Source organism: Leuciscus leuciscus (assembly GCF_965113295.1).
Source record: "Leuciscus leuciscus genome assembly, chromosome: 10".
Classification (NCBI taxonomy): Eukaryota; Metazoa; Chordata; class Actinopteri; order Cypriniformes; family Leuciscidae; genus Leuciscus; species Leuciscus leuciscus.
The window spans coordinates 4,186,376-4,210,191 of NC_138734.1; the positions used below are offsets into that span (position 1 = coordinate 4,186,376).

General features: G+C 36.7%; 1 protein-coding gene across 1 annotated transcript; it reads right to left on the minus strand.

Annotated features, from left to right (window-relative positions):
- Positions 1-17,632: 17,632 nt before the first annotated feature.
- On the minus strand, positions 17,633-23,055 carry smtla (somatolactin alpha; the record flags this gene model as incomplete). Its single annotated transcript, XM_082182673.1, has 5 exons — positions 17,633-18,431; positions 18,509-18,688; positions 21,335-21,448; positions 22,610-22,800; positions 23,040-23,055. 5 exons carry the CDS (start codon positions 23,053-23,055, stop codon positions 18,231-18,233), a joined length of 702 nt encoding a protein of 233 aa, XP_082038799.1. The 3' UTR covers positions 17,633-18,230.
- Positions 23,056-23,816: the final 761 nt, after the last annotated feature.

Below are 23,816 nucleotides of genomic sequence, written 5' to 3' on the forward strand. Positions count from 1 at the left end.
ATGTATAATAACATACTTTGCTTATGTCTGAAAAAAACAAAAACAAAAAAACATGGAGAATTTGACAGAAAAAATAAGATGCTCATTTCAAAATCAATGTCAATCGAGTCTCTGCGACCCCAAGAATCCAGTCTATCTCAGCAGAACATGAGGGTTAAGAGATGCAGGAATAAACTGAAGTAATGGATTGTTTCTCTCAGAATAAACTCAGATATTCCTCCTCCTCTCAGCAGGAGCATCAGAAGAAAAACAGGTGCCTTGAACGACCTGCTAATGCGATTAAAGGCCCCATGAGGGGTCATCAACCCGACAGGCCTTATCGGATCACACGAGATGGGAATTTGTGGCCAGAAACAAATGTGATTCGGTTTTTTATTTGTCCGTGAGACGGTCCTGCAGAAAGCTCTGGGTGCGTCACACAGAAACGCATCTGGTAGAATCATTGGCGGCCCGTGAGCTCAACATATCCCTGCTGTTGTGGGTCTATATCATAAATCCACATCGGGTAAAACGAGGCCATCTTTAGAACTCATAAGAACTTCTGAAGTAACGACACACGGAATAGTAAAGCTTAATTTTTGATAACGATTATTTGGACTTGTGTTTATGTGCCACACAGTGTCTGGAAAGAAGAACACTTGAGGACTTTGAGAGGGCTTTGGCTGCCATCTGCTGGCCATCATCTGGAAATACAAAATGGTCCCAGATGTGGTACAGACCATAAACATTCTCCATTTAGCTGTAAAGAGAATTATATTATATACTACTAATATATATATTAGATCACACCTTAGATCAATTCTCACTATTAACTATGACTTTTACCTCAATAAACTCCTAATTACTGCTTATTAATAGTTTTGGGGATTGGGTACGATTAAGAATGTAGAATACAGCCATGCATAATAAGAAAATGGAACATACTAGTGCATAATAATTAATGTGCTTTATAAGTACTGATAAACACCAGTTATTAGTGAGAATTGGACCCTAAACTGAAGTGATACCAAATAGGCCACTTTTTTTCTTTTTTTTTTGAGCACATTCTTAAGGTGGAATGTGCATTTGATTAAAAATAAGTTGTATTATATGTTTAAGATGTAAAAAGCATTGAAATAATATTCAAAAGGAGGCCCAACTTGGGAATAGTTCTGCATTAGCATACACCTCTCCAGCTTGCCTGCACCCAGATCTTTTGGATCCACAAATAGCATGTGGAAGGAAGCTTTCCTGTACACGTAGCCAAGTGAAGGAAAAGAGATGAAAAGAGAGAGAAAGTGAAGAGGAGGGGAAGAAGGGGGGAAATAAGAAAGCATAGGAGCTGCTGGCAAGCCGTGGTGCTTTTAATTGGTTCCAAGTGTCCCAGATTTTCTCCCGTTGGAAAGCTCCTCTGGTCCTCCTCTTTGGAGCTCCTCCGTAACAGCATGGACTCCATTTGCCCCTGGATTCTTTATTGTTATTAGGCAATTTCCTGAGGACCTTCTGGACGGCATACAGTACAGGTAATGGATAAGCTTTAGTGGTGACCCCGTTGATGAGGTGGGCCAGTCCCGCAAACTCACAAACACACACACACAACAGCTGCTGCCTCTGACATCACTGACAATCATTTAAAGCTACACTGTGTAATTTTATAAGTTGATTCTTAGCAAAAAACACTTTGTTCTTTCAAAATTATATGTGATAATTCATGTGTAATTACTTCCACCAACGAATCAAGTATTCTCGTAAGCGTATAATCTGCCTTTCAGAATACACACGAGCGAGTCGCTCGAATGGCGGCAGCCATGTTGCGCCTCCATCTTGAAACTACATTAGCCAAAGAGGGACATACCTGGAAATTCAAGCTTCGCCTTTCTCACTTTTACACTCAGTGGCACCGTGACGAATGCGAGGGGGAGATTACTCGCGACTGCCGGCAGATTTGAAAGCCTGTTGAAGATGGAGGATCACGCCTATTCTCGAGGACATGTAGCAGAGTCGCCAAGGAAGCGAAAGAGAATTAAAACGACAACGCGACAGGCAAATCAGCAAGACCAAAGTCAATATTGGAGTGGCTTTTCCGGGATGGAAAGAGCTCATGAGGAGCAAGGATTTTAAAAGGGAAGTCGCCTGCTTTCTTCTCGACAGGTATTTCAGCCTATTTGTGTAAATTCAAAGTTTTATAGTTGCTTGGCTAATTGTAGCATGGTGTGCATAACGCCAGAACGACCTCTAGGCCACCGTAGGAGTTAAAACGCCCGCGGAATGGGAGGGGCTAGAAAGTAATATTCAGTTGGTAGTCATGTACAATGTCACCGCTAGATGGGAGAAAATCTTACACAGTGTAGCTTTAAGAAAGTCAGAAAAAAAAATAAAAAAAAGTAAAAAGTATAAAATGAACATCACTTTGAATAGAACATTCAGCTTCTGTATGAATGGGTTATCATCACAAACAAGGCAAATTAAATATCAGACAGTACGCATAAACCGTTATAATGTCAAATTAGGTCACAACAACAATGAACAATGGCAAAATATAAAACATTCTGGGTTGTACAGTCAGTCTTTTGAATTATCTACCAGTTACAAGGAATATTTTTCAGTAATTATTCTTGTTTGATTGCAATACGTCGAACACAAAGAGATACTTTTTTTCCTGAATATTATTGTCAGATGTATTTTAAAGAGAAATAGTGTTCACTAACACTAAATCTCCTCACTCACAGCCTGGATTTGTCATCCCGCTCAGAGAGCTGCAAATCTCCACAACCTTTATTCTACTCCTGCCAAGCGTCTTCAAGCCTGCATCTTCCCTGAAGCCAAGAAGTGAGATCTCCCAGACTTTACGAAGCATCCATCATGGACACAGGAGCAAGAAGAACTCAATCAGACACAGAAAGCCCAGTTTGCACATGTCAGCCATTAGTTATAGCGATGCATTATAAATGAATAGGTCTGAATACTTCACAACTGGGGGCAAATAAGAGTGTTCGTGATAAATGAAAAATATTTTTTTAAATTCTACATTAAAACACAACAGCCAAGTTCGTAGAATTGCACTCTTTGTATGATCTTTTAGTTTATTTAGTTTACGTTTATACTACTGTTTTAAATTGAATAATTGTACAACAATTCATATGGTGTGACCATCAAGTAAACATTTTTCATTTCCTACACACACACACACACACACACACACACACACACACACACACACACACACACACACACACACACACACACACACACACACACACACACACACACACACACACATTCTTGTACATCTATCTTTATGAGGACATTCATTGACACAAATGCAATCTCTAGCTGCATACCCTAACATTACGCATCACAACTAAGTGCCTAACCCGAACCCTGACCCTAACCCGACCCTTAACCTCATTATAATCTTATTCCTAAAACCAAGTCTTGACCCTCAAACATGCCTTTAAAGGGGTCTCAGAAAGTGAGGACCGGCCAAAATGTCCTCTCTTTACTCTCTTTGTCCTCGCTCCAATGGTCTAAAACTCAAACTGGTCCTCACAAAGATAGTTTGTGTGTGTGTGTGTGTGTGTGTGTGTGTGTGTGTGTGTGTGTGTGTGTGTGTGTGTGTGTGTGTGTGTGTGTGTGTGTGTGTGAGAAAGAATTTTTTGAAAAGTCACACCACACAACAACACAACCTGTACTAATCTTTTTCTAATATTTTAAGATAATTATAAATATATAATATAATATAATATATTTACCTAATTGTAATCAGTTCAATGGATAAAAACAAACAAAAAAACGTTTCACTTTTAAAGTTGTCTAACTTTTTTAAAACACTGAAATGTAAGTCTGGAGACAGGTGCAATCTTAATGTTGAGAATAACTGACTATCAAAGCTGAAAAAACAAGGTCAACACAGTCACTGGAGAACCTTGTTATGTCGGCCTGATGTTTTGGCCGGCTCATTATAGAGAAAACCCAACAACCAAACAAACCAAACCCGACGTCATTCCCCAGGTTTCTCTCATTCATCACAGCGAGGGGCCAGAGCTGTGAATGCACATTCAGAGACCCCGACCCTCCTGCTGTGAGGACCACCACGTCTCCAGCTCCTCCCTTCCCGTTTCCCACTGCAGGATCCTGATAATCGCCTTGAAGGAGGAGCAGCGATGGCCTTTGCCTGAGTCAAAGGAAACGGAGGAAACAGAATTCCTTACGTGACAACAAGAAACACAATGGGGAGAGGAAACAATGATATGGAGAGGATGACAAAGAATGAGACGAGAACAGATAGTAAGAACAGGCGTTTGTCAAGAATTTAGCAGTTTGACCAAGTCATGAGTTAGGAAATAAAGTTCCTACGCAAGACCAGTGGTTCTCAAATGGTTTTGCTTCAAGACCAGATTTTGTGTCAAGTAGTGACCCAAAACAGTACTAAAATAGTTTATCATGCATAAACAAAAATGTCTTAATAATAAAAAAAAAAACAATAACACAATTATTTTATAAAAGTGTAGGCCTAATAATAATAGTTCCTGCAACTCGTGACAAAGGTGAATGAATATTTCATAACATAAATACATTTTTTTGAATTTAAAATAATCTTATCTTGTATTTAATTAAAATATGATCTTCCATAGTGACGCATTTCATATTCAGTTAATTCATGCCTTCAAAAAATGAGTGAAAATATGAATTTGTAATATAATATATTGCAAAATATCTCTGGTCGTCTGTTGCCAGCAGAAAACATACATGGTGACATTTCCACAAAATTATATTTGTTGCTTCTTGCACATTTCTTGATGTTTTCAAAGTGAAAACTTTGGCACTAAAAGGTTAATCCTCACTCGCGTGTGAAAAAAAAGTGTGCCATTTACACTAAACCCGACCCTAAACCTAACCAATAGCGTTAACACAACAAAAAGTGAGATAAAAAATTAATTTGCTGAAGCAACCATGTAAGTTTAGCTTGTTTCAGGGCTTGAGCTGTGAGCTTGTTGAGCCACAAGCAAGTTTACTATATCAGAAAAGCCAAACATATGCAGCTTGATATGTCATAAAATGTCAAAAGGTGTACATAATCATGCACTATGGTGAAAGTGTTTTGAGGTTGTAACGTGGTATTGTACAAGCAACCATGTAAAAGCAAGTCTTTATTAATGCATAATCTGCTGCTGTAATCATACATGTGAACAGGAATAACAGTTGTCGGTGTTTTACTGCCTCTAGTGTTCATTGAGTTGTATGTACAGGTATGTTTGTGCATTTCTGCTAAAATGTAGGTAGAGGCACATTTTTCCAGTGAGCCGGGGTTGTTATTAGCACACGATGCAGTTTTTCCACGCTGTTCACGGCTGGATGAGAACAGACATGTGACCCACCGGTTGAGGACCACTGCTTTAGGCCGCCCGCGTTAAAAACTCAAACTGTTAAAATATATTCCAATTAAACCGCACTCAGTGCTGAATGCTTATATGTCTGTGGGGAACAGGGTTTTTGTAGGAAGGTAATGTGTGGTTATAGAATAATTCCTCAATGACCAATATTGTAATGAAAGCTGTATATGAGCTACACATTTCCTCTGCCTGTGGATGCAATCAGAAACCAGGAAACTACTAAAGCCTTGGACGGTTAACACTTCTGCAGTGGGAGACAAAGAGAGAACATGTATGTGTGTGTGTGTGTGTGTGTGTGGCCGTTAGCCTCAGTACCATCTGGATCTGTGTGAGCTGTACAGCTGCAGTGACTGTGCTGCCATCACTGGGTTGTTTCGTTCCGTTCGCTCTCTGATTTACTGTCTGGATTTTTATCAGACGGCCTCATGCCGGGGCTGCGGTACACCTCGCCTCCACCGCGCGCACAGGCAGTTAGGCCAAACCTCCACTCACTCACACACACACACACCAGCACACACACACCAGCACACACACCAGCCTGAGCCTGTGCTGCAATACTGCTGCATGCTGGGTACACAGCCGTTTCCAAACACAAATTAGTCGCTGTATGTGTGTTCTTGACATCATGAACATGCTATGTGAATTTATTAGCAAAATATAGGCACAGGACACAAACATCTAGCAAGTGCAACATAACAGAGCAGACGTGTTTGTAATAACTACAAAAGGCCCAATGCATCTTTATGTAAATGTGTTTGCCACGCCCCCAGACCTGATTGGTCATTTGTTTTGAAATGGACACTCAGTATTGTTACAGATTTTCCAATTTAATAAAATTCTGATTCACAAGCTCATAAATCGATTCGATTCTGATTTCAATTTGTTTGAGTAAATTTGGTATTTTTCATTTATAAAGTTAATTTTGCATATGACAGAAATGCTCTCTCTGCTAATGAGTACAGGGCAATGTTTCACACTGATTCAAATCTGTAACTCGTCTTTTTAAAATATCCAATAAGAGAACCAGCTTATATAATTCTGGAAATCAGGCTTTACTGGTCAGATCTGTATGTATTTTGTAGTACGCAATCTTTTTATTGCAACGTTTCAGTTTGCTTGCATATGAATGTCTGCTTGCATACTGACTGCAAACTCACTAATGGAGATAAAATATGATTTCTTTCACCATGCTGTGGAAAATTTATAATTATTATTCATTTTAGAAAATTAACAACATGACCCAAACTAGTCAAAGGAGTACTGAAAAAAAGGAATGGCGTAAAAGAAAGTTTGAAAAGAAGGATCAAATACATGTAGGGAAGGATGATGATGAAATGATGATTGCAATTAATTGAGAAATCAATATTTTTTTCCCAGGCATAAATGAATAACTTCACATGACTTGACAATGCAGCACTCATGATGTCAGATGCTTATAAACCAATGAGACATCCGTTTAATCTGTATATAGGACAACAACAAAAAAACAACAACAACAACAAGTGGAACGTGTGTGGTCGGCTAAAAACTTTAATGTTAACTTTAATTTCATTAGTCTCAATCGTGCTTTGCTGATGGATTATTTTAGCACTTCACTTCAACTTTTAGTCTTTTTCTTACGGTAGCCTTAGATGTCAACAAGAACATTAGGCTTCTGCACATCTTTATTGTGTGATATTCTTTAAAATAAATGCACCATATGCCTTTACCATGCATGAAAAATGTCAATCATATCTAGTTCTGCAATGATATCTATGCATGTTTGACCTTACAACCCTGCCAGCGATCAGAATCCCGTGGGATATTGTTGCCTCCACCTCCCCCCCCCTCTCTCTCTCTCTCTCTCTCTCTCTCTCTCTCTCTCTCTCTCTCTCTCCCTCCCTCCCTCTCTCTCTCTCTCTGGCTACTCCTGTCGCTGAGGTAATGTCTGAATTTGTAATCTGTCTCTGTGCCTCGCTGAGAGGACAGATTTTTCTCGCAAAGAGTGTCTAAAAGCTTAAACCAGACCTTCCTTCAAAATCAACACAGAACGCCAGCCTTTGAAACAGAAACTGGATCCTTCATGCATATTTATGCACCATTAGGCACCCAACACAAACTCCCACAGAAACATAGTTCATAGTAAGGGGATTGGTATTAAGCATAAATCTAAATCCAGATTTCAAACACAGAACAGAACACCAGTGTTTTCTGCAGAGGTTTCTAATCCAGCCACAGCGATTGTCCTGGTCAGCGCTGTCGAGAGAGGAAAGAGAGCCACTAATTTGAGTTTGGTTAGAGGACCACAACATGTAAACACTTCATAACTCATGATGATCTACTAACCACACCACCAACCAGACGGCCTTTGAAATGGTATTCTATCTATTTATCAAGTGATTATTCCAGACACAGACAATTTACAACCATTTGCAAGTGACATATTGATAATACTATAAGTAAGCAATATTAAATGAGCAAGACAGTTGATGTTTGTGTTGATATTCATCAACCAATGCCACGATTGTGAGTGTGATAACACTTTTATACATCAGTTCAATAAATAATAAATGGATGTTGAGTAACTTACATGTTAGACACAGTATTCCCAGTTAATTTGTCTAGTGTTTCTCCACCAAATGACGAAGTCAAGGTAGAATAAACAACAGCTGTGTTTCCCATCAAGACAGAGTAGGGCTGTTTCATTCCTGAACGAATCAGTGTTTTGAACGAATCGGTTGATTAAATGATTCAAAGACTCACTCGTGGACTTTTTTTCTTTTTCTTTACATGAAATCAAAATAGAATATTATAGAAGCTTGTTTCCACCAATAAAAAAGGAAATTGCGACTTTTTATCTCACAATTCTGACTTTTTTTTTCACAATTGCAAGTTTATATCTCGCAATTGCAAGTTATAAAGTCAGAATTGTGGGATATAAACTCGCAATTGTAAGAAAATGTCAGAATTGTATGCTTTTTTTTTTCTCTCCTCAGGACTGGACTTTATAACTAAATAACAAAATTAGTTTATATCTCACAATTCTGAGAAAAAAAGTTAGAATTTCGGGATGTAAAGTCATAATTGCGAGAAAAAAATATCAGAATTGCAAGATATAAACTCGAACTTGCGAGAAATGAAGCCAGAATTGTGAGATGAAAAGTCATCTTTTTTTCCCGTTTTTCCAGGGTTTTTTTTCCCTTTAGAATTCCGTGATGGAATTCTATTCCATAGAATAGAGAGGCCTACAGTATACATATTTATTTAATTTTGATTTTATGTTAAGGTTTTTAATTTCCTTCAACAACACATATTTTAAAAGTCTGGGCACTGCATTTTAAAAAGCACTTTTAATAGTTTGAAGTCCTCAAGCACAGAATTTGCATTGCTAAATTCATGGGTCGATGAATATTCTTAAGCTGGTGGATGATGGGCTTGAGCCATATTTCATACGCCTATCTAGCCTAACTGAAATTATTCAGAATCCATGCATTTCTAAACTGAAGTGGGATAAACTGCAGAGGTGAAATAATTCAGTCCTGATTCATTCATTCATTCATTCATTCATTCATTCATTCATTCATTCATTCATTCATTCATTCATTCATTCATTCATTCTTTTATTATTTTCTCTGAGACCATACAAGCAGAAAGAAAAGCCATGTACAATCCTGTGGGATTATTGCTCTGTTCCAAAAAAAGGAAATGATTATTATTAGATTTCAAAGCTATGGCATAAACTCCTGAGAAAAGGGAAACGCTTACAGTAGCTTTTATTTTATTTTTTTATTTTTTATTGTCACATTCTAAAGAAAACAGTCCCTGTTTGGAAGAGACACAAATATATCCCCCCTCCTCATCAAGCAGAGACATTCGGCATCACAGCTTATGTCGGAAATCTGTTGGTCTGTTGCAGCATCTGTGAAGCTTCTGGCTAAAGTAAGAAAAATAGGAAATTACACTGATTAAAACTGCAGCTTCGGGTGGCTCCTGTCCCGAGCATCATCCCACCACTTTGTTGGGACGCTTTTAACATCACCATGTCTTTTCCCAAACACTAATGGTGTAATTGCTGCAGCATAAGGTGTTTTTATCTTATTTTTTTTTTTATTTTTTTTTTTTCACTCCATCTGTTTGAAGCTTAGAAATGAAAAGATGAGGTAAATGCTCATATGGACCATTTATAACTGTCTATAATAGACCTGAACTCCTGAACTGAAAAACAGATGGTAGTCTATCAAATTCTTTAAAACAAGCGTACAAGAATAAACGTGAAGTCTTTCACTTCTCTGTATTCTGTCAACAACAGCTTGTTTTGCAGACGTTATTATTCAATCAAAATGTTTCAAAACACTTGCAGGTTGAGAGGTGGAGTCGCAGTCAGCAGAAAACTGGAGTCAGACAAGCACCTCACGTCAGTTTCCAAAGCAGAAGTTGGGGCGTTTAGCGAACAAAGCAAAGTCGAAAGGTTCAGAGATTTCACTGATGCCAAACAGTATCTTGAATCACTGCTGACGCCTACTGTAAATATCCCTAACATATGATGACCGTGACTCCTGAGTAATGACTTGACATGCGAATAAAAACCTGAGCTTTGCAAATCAACACCCACACATCTGTCAGAAACAAGTCGTCCAGAACTAATGCAATTTTCCAAACAAACACCCCAACAGAACTGGATGAACCAACCAAAACATGACTTTCAGCCCAAAGATAATAATTTCCTCGTTCATTTCTGATGATAAATGTAAACATTTTTGGTAATTTCTCCATGCACAGATACTCAATTGGCCAGGGTCTGCCAGTAAAGTGGTCATTTTGTGTAATTGCTCAGGGGTTTGTTTTCTAGCGGCGGTGGCGTGGGAATGTTGTACGATTGCCAGACTGGATTGATGAGGTCTTCCCTAACTGGCCTCCAGCGAAGCGCCCCGCTCCTGATCTCGGCTGGCTCACGGCCCCACTTCCTACCAAACAACCTCAGCTTTGTCATTATGAGCCGTGAAATTATGTAGAAGCTCTCAGCCACACAGTTAAAGCCCTATTTTCCAGCTTTCTGCTTTCCAGCTTTTCCCCAACAGGTACATTTGCCAGTGTGTGAAAGAAGCATACATTAGCATATCACCTGTAAAAAGAGCACTTATTACATAAACATTAAACTTTAACTATAGTGTGAACTGAATGTAATGTTTTCAGACACTTACAATTAAATGAAAATGTACTGTAGTTACAATTCATGTTGAAATGCTACGTATTTAAATAGCTCGCCTTAAGCTTTTCGTGCTGCGTTAATATTATTATTCATTGTGTTTCATTGTATACAACAGGCCCTCTCTCTTTTTCCATATCGCTCCCTCTATCAGGCACAAGAAACCCTAGCCGACTGTTACAACCTCAGCCACTTCATTTGACATCTTTCCACATATTGGAACGGTTAGCGGAGACCTAACCCCGTGACCCTGTGACCTCTCCTCCGCTCACACATACACACAGCCTGTCTCAGAAAGCCTCCAGGGAGGTCATGGATTAGCAGGAGCACAGAATACTTCAGGGTTACGCTCTCTTCCTCCACATTACTGCTCTGGTTGGGGCCATGTTGCAGATTGGTCCTCGCAGCACTGGGGGACGGAGGGATACTTGGCCCCTTCAACAGACTGGGATAGTTTTGTATAGCCGTCAGAGTGACTTCAGTGTTAGACACTGTGTCCTATTTCATGACCAAGTGTTTATGCGATTCTGGACTGTGACTGCATGGAAACTCTTTAGTCTCAAGCAGCTTGGGGAAAACTGTGTCTCTCTAAGCCAATGCACAAAAAAAGCGTTTAAAAGCCAGACGAGGAGATTCTGCAATGACCGTGCAAAAGAAAGATTTTAAAGGCATAGTACAGACAGATAAAGCTGGCATCATTTAGTCAACTTCATATGGTTTCAAACCTGATGAAGAATTCACATTGACCCTTGTTCTGCACATTTTCGCAGGCGAAATCCAATCGATTTCAATTGGAATCCACAAGATCACACATTTTTGCGGTTAAAGTTGGTCATGCAGATTTGCTGTTTGGTTTAAAAGCCAAAATATCGGTAATGTGGCCGTATTTTAAAGGCTGTGCTAGTCGATGGTTTTCCTGCAACTAAAACTTCCTTAAAAATGATGCATAAGCACCATAAAAGTATCCTAAAAGAAGTCCATGTGACTCTCAAGTCTTCAGAAGAAATATGATAACTTTTGTGTGAGAAATAGATTCAAATTTAAGTTATTATTCATTATTCATGTGATTATTCAGTTCTCAAGTGAAGATTATAAATGAATGAGTAAAGACCTAAGTTTCAGCCGCAGCTTCATGACTACAGAGGACTTGAAATTTAGCATTTGAGACATTTTTATGATACTTTTATGGTGATTTTGCATCCACTTTAAGGCTTGACAGCTTCAGTCTGCAATAGCATGGAAAATAAAGATTTTTTTTGGAACAATGACCAAATATTTCATGTTTGAGTGAACTGTCTCTTTAAATATCTATTTCTCTCTCTGTGCTCTAGCAAACACACAGTCCTTCTCCTGAGCTCCAGCAGTCTAGTGTTTCTTACCTGAGGTTATAATACTTAGACTGTGAAATCATCTAGTCACCACCGGCCCCCAACTCCCTAAACTTTGCAGCGCTCTCGTATAGCAGATCTTTAATATTTATGGTTGTCAGCCGAGGGAGCGGAAGGGGTCTGAGGGGTGGAGGTCTACACTCCTGCTTTCTTCGCAGTGCTGGCGGTTTAGCAGACAGAGCCCAGGCATGGCCTCCATGTTGAAATGATTAGGACACAGGAAGCTGAACCTGACACTGCTGACACCAGGCCTCAGCGCCACATCCTGACCACAAGACCCTCACTGTGCCGGAGAAGCCTTCGTCATGACAGCCAGACGCTGATTTACACCTTCTGATAAGAGGAACTTGGACATGGAGACCGAGGGTGTGGGAAATTAAACTCAGAATCATCATGAGCTTTCAAGTGCATTTTGAATGTGATAAAATGTAATTTGTTCTTTAATTTGCACAGCAATTCAAGTCAAGTCAAGTCAAGTTTATTTGTATAGCGCTTTTCACAATACAGATTGTATCAAAGCAGCTTCACAGTATTAAATTAAAATAATACAACAAAGTTTGTTTCAAGAGGAATTTATTGATTGATAAAATTAAATTAAATATCCCCAAAATATCCCCAACTGAGCAAGCCAAAGGCAACAGTGGCAAGGAACCGAAAAACTCCATCAAGTGACCTAATGGAGAAAAAAAACCTTTGGAGAACGTAGGCTCAGTCGGGGGCCAGTTCTCCTCTGGCATTTATGAGCTAGAGGCCGGATTGTAGTTTGATATGTAGGATTATATGAATGCCTGGCTGAAGAGATGCGACTTTAATCTAGTTTTAAACTAGGAGAGCGAGTCTGAGCAACGAACAGTATCAGGAAGACTATTCCAGAGTTTTGGAGCCAAATGTGAAAATGCTCTCCCTCCTTTGGTGGTTCTGGATATCCTAGGTATGACCAAAAGCCTTGAATTTAGTGATCTTAAAGAGCGCGATGGATTATAGGGCGATAGAAGATCCGTTAAATAGACTGGAGCTAAGCCGTTTAGGGCTTTATAAGTCAGTAGCAATACCTTGTAATTAATACGGAACTTTATAGGTAACCAATGCAGTGATGATAAAATCGGTGTTATATGATCATATTTTCTTGATCTCGTAAGAACTCTAGTGGCGGCATTTTGGACTAACTGTAGCTTGTTTATTGAGGATGCAGGACAACCAGCTAATAAAGCATTACAGTAATCCAGTCTCGAGGTCATGAATGCATGAACTAACTTTTCTGCATCAGAAACTGATAGCATATTACGTAGCTTAGCAATGTTTCTAAGCTGGAAAAAGGCTGTTTTTGTAACATATGAAATATGATTTTCAAAAGACAGGTTGCAATCGAGTATAACACCCAGGTCTTTTGTAGGTAAAAGAGTCAGTGTCCAAAAAGCAAAATAAATTAATAAATTAAAAAATTAAAAAAATTGTGTGCTTTTTTGTATATACATATATATTTATTTATTTTTATTTTATAAGATGTGTTAGTTGTTACAGGTTTCATACAGTGCACATTCAATATTCATCTTATGTCGTATTTTCGTCATGTCGGCCACCAAGTGAACCGAAAATGTCCCCACCCAAACATATATACTGTACATATACATACATATATATATACATATACATACATAAAACAAAAACAAAATAAAAAAATAAAATAAAATAAAACATTAAATTAAATTAAATTAAATTTAAATTAAATTAAAATTATAAAATAAAATACAACACATAAAATGAAATAAAATAAAATAACCAAACATGACATTAAAATAAATAAAATAAAATAACTAGAATGGCTAATGTGCATTTGATGTTAAATAGTGCATCTAAAGTATTTTATAAATAAATAAATAAATAATGAGTGAGTGAGTGAGTGAGTGAGTGAGTGAGTGAATAAATGAATAAATGAATAAATGAATAAATGAATAAATAAATGAGTGAGTGAATGAATGAATGAATGAATGAATAAATAAATAAATAAATAAATAAACCCATTTTTATAGGTACATTCAGGACATTATGTCCACCAATCACAGCTGCTGATTAGAGGTTTGCGGGACATCGCTGATCTTTACCAACAACACAAGAGCAAGTGTAAAGTTGACATGTTAGCAGGCCGGTTCTGATCCATTACTCTCCAGCATTCTTATATAACACTGACATGGGCTATGTTCTGCCCTTGGAGGATTTGGGTGTGAATATTTACATGGGGAAAAACATCTTTCTTCATGCCCCCACTTTTTCTGACTGTAGTTGTTGTACTATAGAGGTCTAGTGCCATCTAATGGTGTGGGTTAAATTCCATTCATTCATCTGAGCTCGGGTCCAGAATAATGCATGAAGAAAAATGAAATCAATGGCCTTGAAACTTGAAATACTTTTCTGGACAACATGAAACATTTGCAGTTCAGCTGACTTTTTTAAATCTAATATTAATGCACTCTTGAAACTTATTATTACTGGGACTGGGTCTGCAAAGAAAAACTGAAAAGAGAAAGTATTAATAAATAAATAAATGTATTTTATTCCACTGATAAATAATGAAATGCTTTCTGATGAATGCAAGGACAGATCCACATCCTGTCTCAAGTTATGAATTATGTGACAAAATCAAGGTTTCATGGCTGTCAAAAATGTTAATAAATGCTTACTTATGTTTCTAAATCGGTGACTTATCCGTTGAGCCTTTTAAAAGAACATCATAAATGTTTAAACGCTTCAGATCTACGACCATGTATTTTTAACAGAGGGAGTGGGAAAAATATGACACTTTTTTCTTTTCTTTTTTTTTGGCAAATGCTACAAGAGAAGTGAAGGGATGACGTGCTGTTTCCATGACAGGGATCATCAGGATGATGCAGGTCTTGCTTTTGCTCCCAGATGGTCGTCTCTTATGATTGTTTTCTTTAATAACACACTGCTACTGTTGCCATCGTGATGGCCGTTGGTTACAGACAGAGCTTTAGAGCACCACTACCTCATTAACATTTTTAACAGGCCTGTTTGTTTGTCTTTCCTAGCCTCTGGTCATAATTATAACAGTCGATTAACCCTCAGAAAAAGGGCATAACAGTGAGGGAGCCAGACTATCAAACTTTACTCATATTCACCTCACCCTGTCTAGATGGAAAATTACTGCTGGATAATCTGGCTAAAAAAAATAAAAAAAATAAAAAAAGAAGATAAATTTACTTGAGAATCAAGAGTAAGACTGGTTTTCAAAGATTGTATGTTGAATAGATTTTTTTGTTTGTTTGTTTGTTACACTTTTTCTTTAACTTTAGTTTAAAAATATAATATCCTCCTGAGACCCAGAAAAACAAATATTTTTTTTTATTTAGTTTTTTTTCTTCATGTCATCACATTGTTTAGTACGGAAGCGTATTGCATTCACTTGAGGAAATAAAATCTACTCTGTTTTTCTGAATTAATGAGTTAATTATCTCAGAATTACGAGATAATTTTTCATGAAAAAAAAGTTTTTGCTCTGTTTTTCTGAATTAACGAGTTAATTATCTCAGAATTACGAGATAATTTTTCATGAATAAAAAGTTTTTGCTCTGTTTTTCTGAATTAATGACTTACTTATCTCAAAATTATGAGATAATTTTTTCTTGAAATAAAAATATTTGCTCTGTTTTTCTGAATTAATGACTTAATTATCTCAGAATTATGAGATAATTTTTCATTTAAAAAAAATGCTCTGTTTTTCTGAATTAATGACTTAATTATCTCAGAATTCTGAGATAATTAACTCGTTAATTTAGAAAAACAGAATAAAAAAAAAAATTATGAAAAATTATCTCATAATTCTGAGATAATTAAGTCATTAATTCAGAAAAACAGAGCAAAAACTTTTTATTCATGAAAAATTATCTCATAATTCTGAGATAATTAAGTCATTAATTCAGAAAAACAGAGCAAAAACTTTTTATTCATGAAAAATTATCTCGTAATTCTGAGATAATTAACTCGTTAATTCAGAAAAACAGAATAAAAATTTAGATTTTTTTTTCTCAAGTGAATGCAATACGCTTCCGTAGTTTAGAGCATAAGAAACAAATGGTAAAAAAAAAAAAAAAAAAAAAAAAGATATTTTATTCATATGTTATGCTATATCCTCTGTAGTGGACACCAGTACTCAGTTGTAAAAAATAAAATAAAAAAATAAAAAAAGTGACATAAAATTATATGTATAGGCAAAATTTAATAATCAATAAATCAATAAATGTTGGGGTTTCAGGATTTATTTTAACATAAATTTGTTTAATGATGATTCTCAAATATGTTATGAAAGATATAACGGAATGAATTGATACACCATTTTACTTTATGCAATATGTGGGTAAAATGGCCATAAATTAATATTCCCATTCAATGCAATGTGTCACTGTATCTAATGTGCACACTAATGTGTTCTTGGAGCAACATTTAATGTGAAAAGAAGTGTAATAATTGGAGTAATTATTAGCACCATTTTAATAATAATGTCTAATATTTCATAGGAATATTAATGTATAACTTATTTCCATATTCACTTGTTGTGTCTCCCAAAATGCCTGATGAACATGCGTTAAGTCCTGATGTGATTATGAAATCAATGCCCTGTTCTGGAACAGAAAGTCTTTTTTTTTTTACCCCATAACTTTTTCCTGAGATGTTGGTTTATGAAATACAATTAGAAAAGTAGTCAGATTTAAATTATAATTGCAATGTATTATCATATTTCCATAAGAGTGCTACATTTGATCACTAAATTAATGTCAGACATTTTTAAAAGACCAAGGAGAAGTTGTTTTCATGGTGAAACCTCTTTGGTGTCTCTGAAGAGTCCTGAATGTGCTCTTTACAGGACACCCAGGTGTGACATGTGACATGTATGATGTCAGAGAAATTCACTCAAATATAATGTCCACTACAGTGGACAAAAGTCTATTCCTGGATCCCAGGAGGATATGCTTATACATTTCTTTATGCTTATACTGTACATTACATATACAATTCACCCTATATATATTTTCTGAAATCTTCATATCTTGCGCAGTATTGCTTCTCAAGTACATTTACTGTATCTTGGTTTTTAGATAGGTTTGAACTGGGAAAGAAATGTCTAAATCCCATTACTCAAACTTGCATCAGCAACAACAAGATTTCTGCAGTGCATATAAATAGAATAGCAAACTCTACTCATTTATTAATCTAGAAAGATAGATGGATGGATGCATAGATAGATATATAGATAGATAGATAGATAGATAGATAGATAGATAGATAGATAGATAGATGGATGGATGGATGGATGGATGGATGGATGGATGGATGGATGGATGGATGGATGGATGGATGGATGGATGGATGGATGGATGGATGGATGGATGGATGGATAGATAGATAGATAGATAGATAGATAGATAGATAGATAGATAGATAGATAGATAGATAGATAGATAGATAGATAGATGGATAGATAGATAGATAGATAGATAGATAGATAGATAGATATATAGATAGATAGATATATAGATAGATAGATGGATGCATAGATAGATAGATGATAGATAGATGATAGATAGATAGATAGATAGATAGATAGATAGATAGATAGATAGATAGATAGATTTAAAAACACACTTACATATACATATTATATGCCTCTTTATTTAAATAGATAAGAACAATATGATAAAGTATGCATATAAAAATATGCATATACATTTTTTTACAGACACAATTTACATAATTGATTCGCTCTGTACTTAATCTTGTGCTGGCCAGTAGTTATATTTTTATCTCGTGTTATGTCTCATGTAGTTTTCCACTATGTTGATACATAAATTAAACCTCAGATCAAATCCCTCAGCCCACACAACACACACACTCATTAGCATATTTCTGTATCACAAGCTTTTTCTTTAGAGTCTTTCTTTATCTAACTAATACAAAGGTGAAACTATCTCCACTAAAAGAAAAAGAAAAACATGCCTGCCAACTCACCGGAGACCTGGAGAGACATTGAAAGACAACGGTACAGCATTCAAACTCAAGTTTAGAAGAGAAGCGAGGGAATCAATAGTGCAGACTGCAGATTGTGTGAGAGAGCGGTGTGCTTCGTGTCATATTCCTATTCAATTTACAGTAAATATCCAGAAAGCCAAAAGCACATCGCTTTCACACTCAGGGGTCTCATTTAATGCTTGCTAAATATGGCAATATCAATTCTTCAAAATAAAGCTTTTTCTTTCCATATAAGAATCATATTTAGTGGGAAAGACAACTGAGCTTGTTGCTCTGACGGCATTTGAGCAGCTTGAGGAAGGTCTCCATCTTGTGGGCGTCCTTCTTGAAGCAGGTGAGAAGGTTGTAGTCCCTGAGGACAGACTCCAGCACCTCGGGAGATTGTCCATCGTATGGAGCCAGCGTGTGTTCGATGGCGGATGAGGACATCCCTTCATCCAGCATCTGTGGAGAAACCAGCATGAAGTGATGCACACACACACACACACACACGTATGTTATTAGCGTTCACACTGATGTACCTTGCGGATGAGGACCAGCACCCCCTGCTCCAGGCTGAGCAGTTTATCAGAAACCCACTTGGTCTTGTTGAGCAGAGCGTCGGGGGCGTCATCGTAACGATCAAGAGTAGTTTGCAGATAGATCAGCGGCTCCATCCACGACTGCACCAGAATCAGGACCGAGTGAAGCAGCCATTTATCCTGCGGAGAACACACTGAAGACGTCAAAGGGGTCGAGCTATGAAAAATACAATTTTCATTGATTTAAAAAAAAAATAAAAATGTATACAAAAGAGTTTGTGACAATATTCTGTAGCCTTCAGAACTTCTTCAGTACAAAAGGAGCATTTGCAACTACACTCTTACAGTAGTAGAAGAAAACAGCTCAATTTTACAGTAAAGAAACATTTATGCCCAAAAGGTTCTGCATGAGGAGAAATTATTTCATGATTTCATGATGCTCTTATGGTCATACAATTAAAGATGAAATAAAACTACATTAACTAACTAATTACAGACAGACATACATTGACAGAGAGACAGACAGACAGAGATATATAGATAGATAGATAGATAGATAGATAGATAGATAGATAGATAGATAGACAGACAGATATATAGATAGATATATAGATATATAGATAGACAGACAGACAGACAGACAGACAGATAGATAGATAGATAGATAGATAGATAGATAGATAGATAGATAGATAGATAGATAGATAGATAGATAGATAGACAGACAGATATATAGATAGATATATAGATATATAGATAGACAGACAGACAGACAGACAGACAGACAGATAGATAGATAGATGATAGATAGATAGATAGATAGACAGATAGACAGACAGACAGACAGACAGACAGACAGAGAGAGAGACATAGATAGATATAAAGATAGACAGATAGACAGAATGAGATGTATAGATAGATAGACAGATAGACAGACAGACAGACAGACAGACAGACAGACAGAGAGAGAGACATAGATAGATATAAAGATAGACAGAATGAGATGTATAGACAGACAGACAGACAGACAGACAGGCATAGATAGATAGATAGATAGATAGATAGATAGATAGATAGATAGATAGATAGATAGATAGATAGATAGATAGATAGACAGACAGACAGACAGACAGACAGAGAGAGAGATAGATAGATAGATAGATAGACAGACAGACAGACAGACAGAGAGAGAGACATAGATAGATATAAAGATAGACAGATAGACAGAATGAGATGTATAGATAGATAGACAGACAGACAGAGAGAGAGATATAGATACATATAAAGATAGACAGAATGAGATGTATAGATAGATAGATAGATAGATAGATAGATAGATAGATAGATAGATAGATAGATAGATAGATAGATAGATAGATAGATAGATAGATAGATAGATAGATAGATAGATAGATAGATAGTTTAATATTAATGTTTAATATTAAATGTGTGAGAGAGTTGGAAATGGCATTTAAAAAAAAGACATATTTTAAGTGGATCTCAGGTATAAACAAACAAACAAATAAACACATAAATATTGAAATAAATGATGTGACCTCATTCACAGACTCCAAACTTTAAACAGACTAAACACTGTGAATACAGTAACCAAGCCTTCATAAAGCAGCACAAGCTCCCGGTGAAGGAGAGGTTATGGGAGGTCGTCCATTTTCAATGTTTTTGTAATGCTTTTATATACTGTAGCTCCAGATGAGTTTTCAGACACTGTAAAATGTCTAAATCAAATGGAAATATGTGTCTACTTTGGCTTCGTACAGTGGTGGCGTGACAAGACTCATTAAGCTAAAGCAGTTTGAGGGAAATGTTCAAATCTATTTCAGCAGGTGCATGGGGGAAAAAAAGATTGAAAAGAAAACAGCCTATTTGGTGATGGAGGCAATTTAGTTCTAAAGAAAGGTTAGTCTCTCAGTTGAAAGAGCTGTCACACAATAGTGCATTAGACGAACAAGACATCGCTCTGTTAGTGCGGTCTTTCACACAACACCAGTTAAACACAGCTCATATGTTCAAAGCTGGAAAACATGGTCCCAGTGAATGCTTAAACTGCGTTGACATGCATGGATGTGGATGCCGTTTAAAGGAACACGCCGTATCCCCCAGAGTAAGATACGTCCATACATACCCTTCTCATCTCTGTGTGTGCCGTAACTCTGTCTGACGCACCCACAGCTAGCCTAGCTTAGAACAAAAACTGGCGGTAAACGGCTCCAGCTAGCATACTGCTCCCAATAAGTGACAAAATAATGCCAACATTTTCCTATTTACATGTTGTGATGTGTATAGTCACAGAGTGTACAAATAACAAGGTCACATGAGACACAGCCATCTTCTAACCGTACACATACTGGGAACTATATTCTCAGAAGGCGAAGCACTGCTACTTTGATGGAGTGATCACTCGGGAGCAGTATGCTAGCTGGAGCCATTTACCTCCAGTCTTTGTGCTAAGCTAGGCTAGCGGTGAGTGCATCAGATGCGGAGATGAATGTATGGACTTATCTAACTCTGGGGGATACGGTGAATAAGCTAAAGTCCCAAAAAGTTGGCGTGTTCCTTCAAGAAGATTAACCTGCATATTCTCAACATTTAATATGGCCTTACAAGAATTACACCAGCAAAAAATGTTTTATAAAAAATACAATATTTTTCTTTTTTTTCCCTAAAAATGGTCAGTATTTTGCCTTATTTCCCAGTCAAAATGGTTTACCTTGTTTGATATGTATCATATGCATTTCTTATTTTTGATATTTCCTTCCTCCTTTCCATTTCTAATCACACACACACACAACACTCGCATCTCCTCACCGATATCTGCTGAATCTCACTCTTGGAGCTTGGGATCGGGAAGGGCTTGCTGTGGCATATGTTTCCTCCCTGATTCCTCAAAGCATGCAGGGGATACGGGACAAACATCTCCTCCTGTTGGACACACACACACACACACACACACACACACACACACACACACACACACACACACACACACACACACACACACACACACACACACACACACACACACACACACACACACACACACACACACACACACAACACACACCACGTCAGGTGGTAGAAAAGCCTTCCCTATAAATATCTGAAGGGAGATTTGAAATGAGAAATGAAATTATACCAATGTTCTCTGCATGTTTTCCCACTGAAAAGAGACAATCCACCTAAGAACAGTGATATAATCTAACAAGACTGATAGGCATCTCACAGTGTTTATAATGAGTCTGATTATTCATTAAGATTATAGTCTCATTAATTCAAAGTCATGCACATAGCCGGCAATAATGAGGCAAGGTTGATTAAATGAGACAGAATAATGACATTAAATTAAGGAAACTTGCTATCAGTGCGGCTAATAATATCTCAGCTGATGAGATATAATGAAATTGGTTATCTGATTTTGGGTTTAAAAAAAATGTAAGAAGAAGAAAAAAACAACAAGTAACACTTTATTTTGGTGGTCCCCTTTAGACATTCTGTTGGCTATACGTAACACTGCACAACTTATTCTACTAACCTGAGCCATAACCTAACAATCCCCTAATTCTCAACTACTCTAATGTTACACAAAGTTATAGTCAACAGAATGTCTAAAGGGGACCAACTAAATAAAGTGTGACCAAAAGCATGCATGCAGATTTGCAAACTATAACGGTAACACTTTACAATAAGGTTTCATTAGTTAACCACATTAGTTAACATTAGAATGAACTGCACTTCTACAGCATATATTAATCTTAGTTGATGTTAGTTTGTAAATTAATGCATTATCAAAATCAAAATTTGTATTTGTTAACATTAGTTAATGCACTGTGAACAAACATGAACAAACAATGGACAACTGCATTTTTAACCAATGTTAAGAAAGATGAACAAATACAGTAACAAATGTATTGATCAGTTAGTTCATGTCAGTTAATTAGTTAAAGCATGTTGCTAATGTTAACAAATGAAACATAAAGTGTTACCACTATAACTTCATATGCTGTAATATATAAGTGTATGTGTTGTAGAGTTAACAGTAAATATCAATAGACTTTGATTGATTGACAGAGATGGCTCACTCACAAACAGAGTGCATGACTCTTCAGACACACGGTAGATGAGCTCTGCATGTTGGATGACACGATCTAGAAGTTTCTCTTGGGAGATTGAAGTACAGTGTGTGAGAGATCCGGCCTCGTCCTTACAGTCCAGAGGAACGGCGTGAGAAACCCAGAAACGCCAGAGCGACACGCAACACAGCCAGACCTGCAGAACTAATGAAACACACTCACACTGTAACAGAGTAATTCACTGCTACAAACACGCTTTGGAAAGTCTGTTAGGCTAATAAGCCTTAGAAAGATTTACTTTGCACATTTCATTGCGTATTTGAAATATGTTTAATAAGCGAGCACTGTGTTTCTTTACAAAGCGAATGCATTTCTTCAAGGCTGTAGCTCTAGGTAGATTTCCTTGCAAAAAAAAAGCTAATAAAGATGTGGGGTCAGTGTACCTTTAACCCTGTTCATTTTGCAGAGATGTTTCTATAGCCACTTGCCTGCATTAGAGACACACACTGCCTTTATATAATATTCTCAGAGATCCATAGATTCATCAACTCTCCTGCTTCAGTGTAAGAGGAGACGTGGCCTTCTCTTCAGACTCCTTCATATGCAGGCCTTTAACCTGAGATGTGACCGATACCTCAGAGAATACGAGAACGAGTAATGCCACTAAAAATAATACAGTTTTTTTATTAATGAATGGGAACTTACTAAAAATATAACTTTCCAAGACACTAGCAACTTATTTATAGTCAAGCTACAGTCAAGCTATACATTTAAACAGTAGGACAATATGTCATGTGTTATAGACTACAAAAGTATGCCTATACAGTACATTATTGTAACACATGTCATATATGTTATGCTTTTATATAAAGCCTACTTATGTTTTTTGTTAATAACAATGAATTAATTTTTAAAATAACAATTAAATGTTTAAATGTTTGAGGCCAGTAAATTTGTTTGTTTGTTTATTTATTTATTACCTTCGCCATCACAAAATATGAACTAAATTTAAATAACATTGTATTACACTGTATTTTTGATCAAATAAATGCAGTCTCTTACTATATATATATTTTTGTAAACAAAATTATTTATAAGTTTATTTGTATAGGGACAGTATAAAAAAACATGATCCCAGTCAAAACTGAAAATATGTATTGCACATAGAGAGTATAGCAAAAGCTAATTTGCATCTCAGGTCCCTAGAAAGGCTTTTCTAA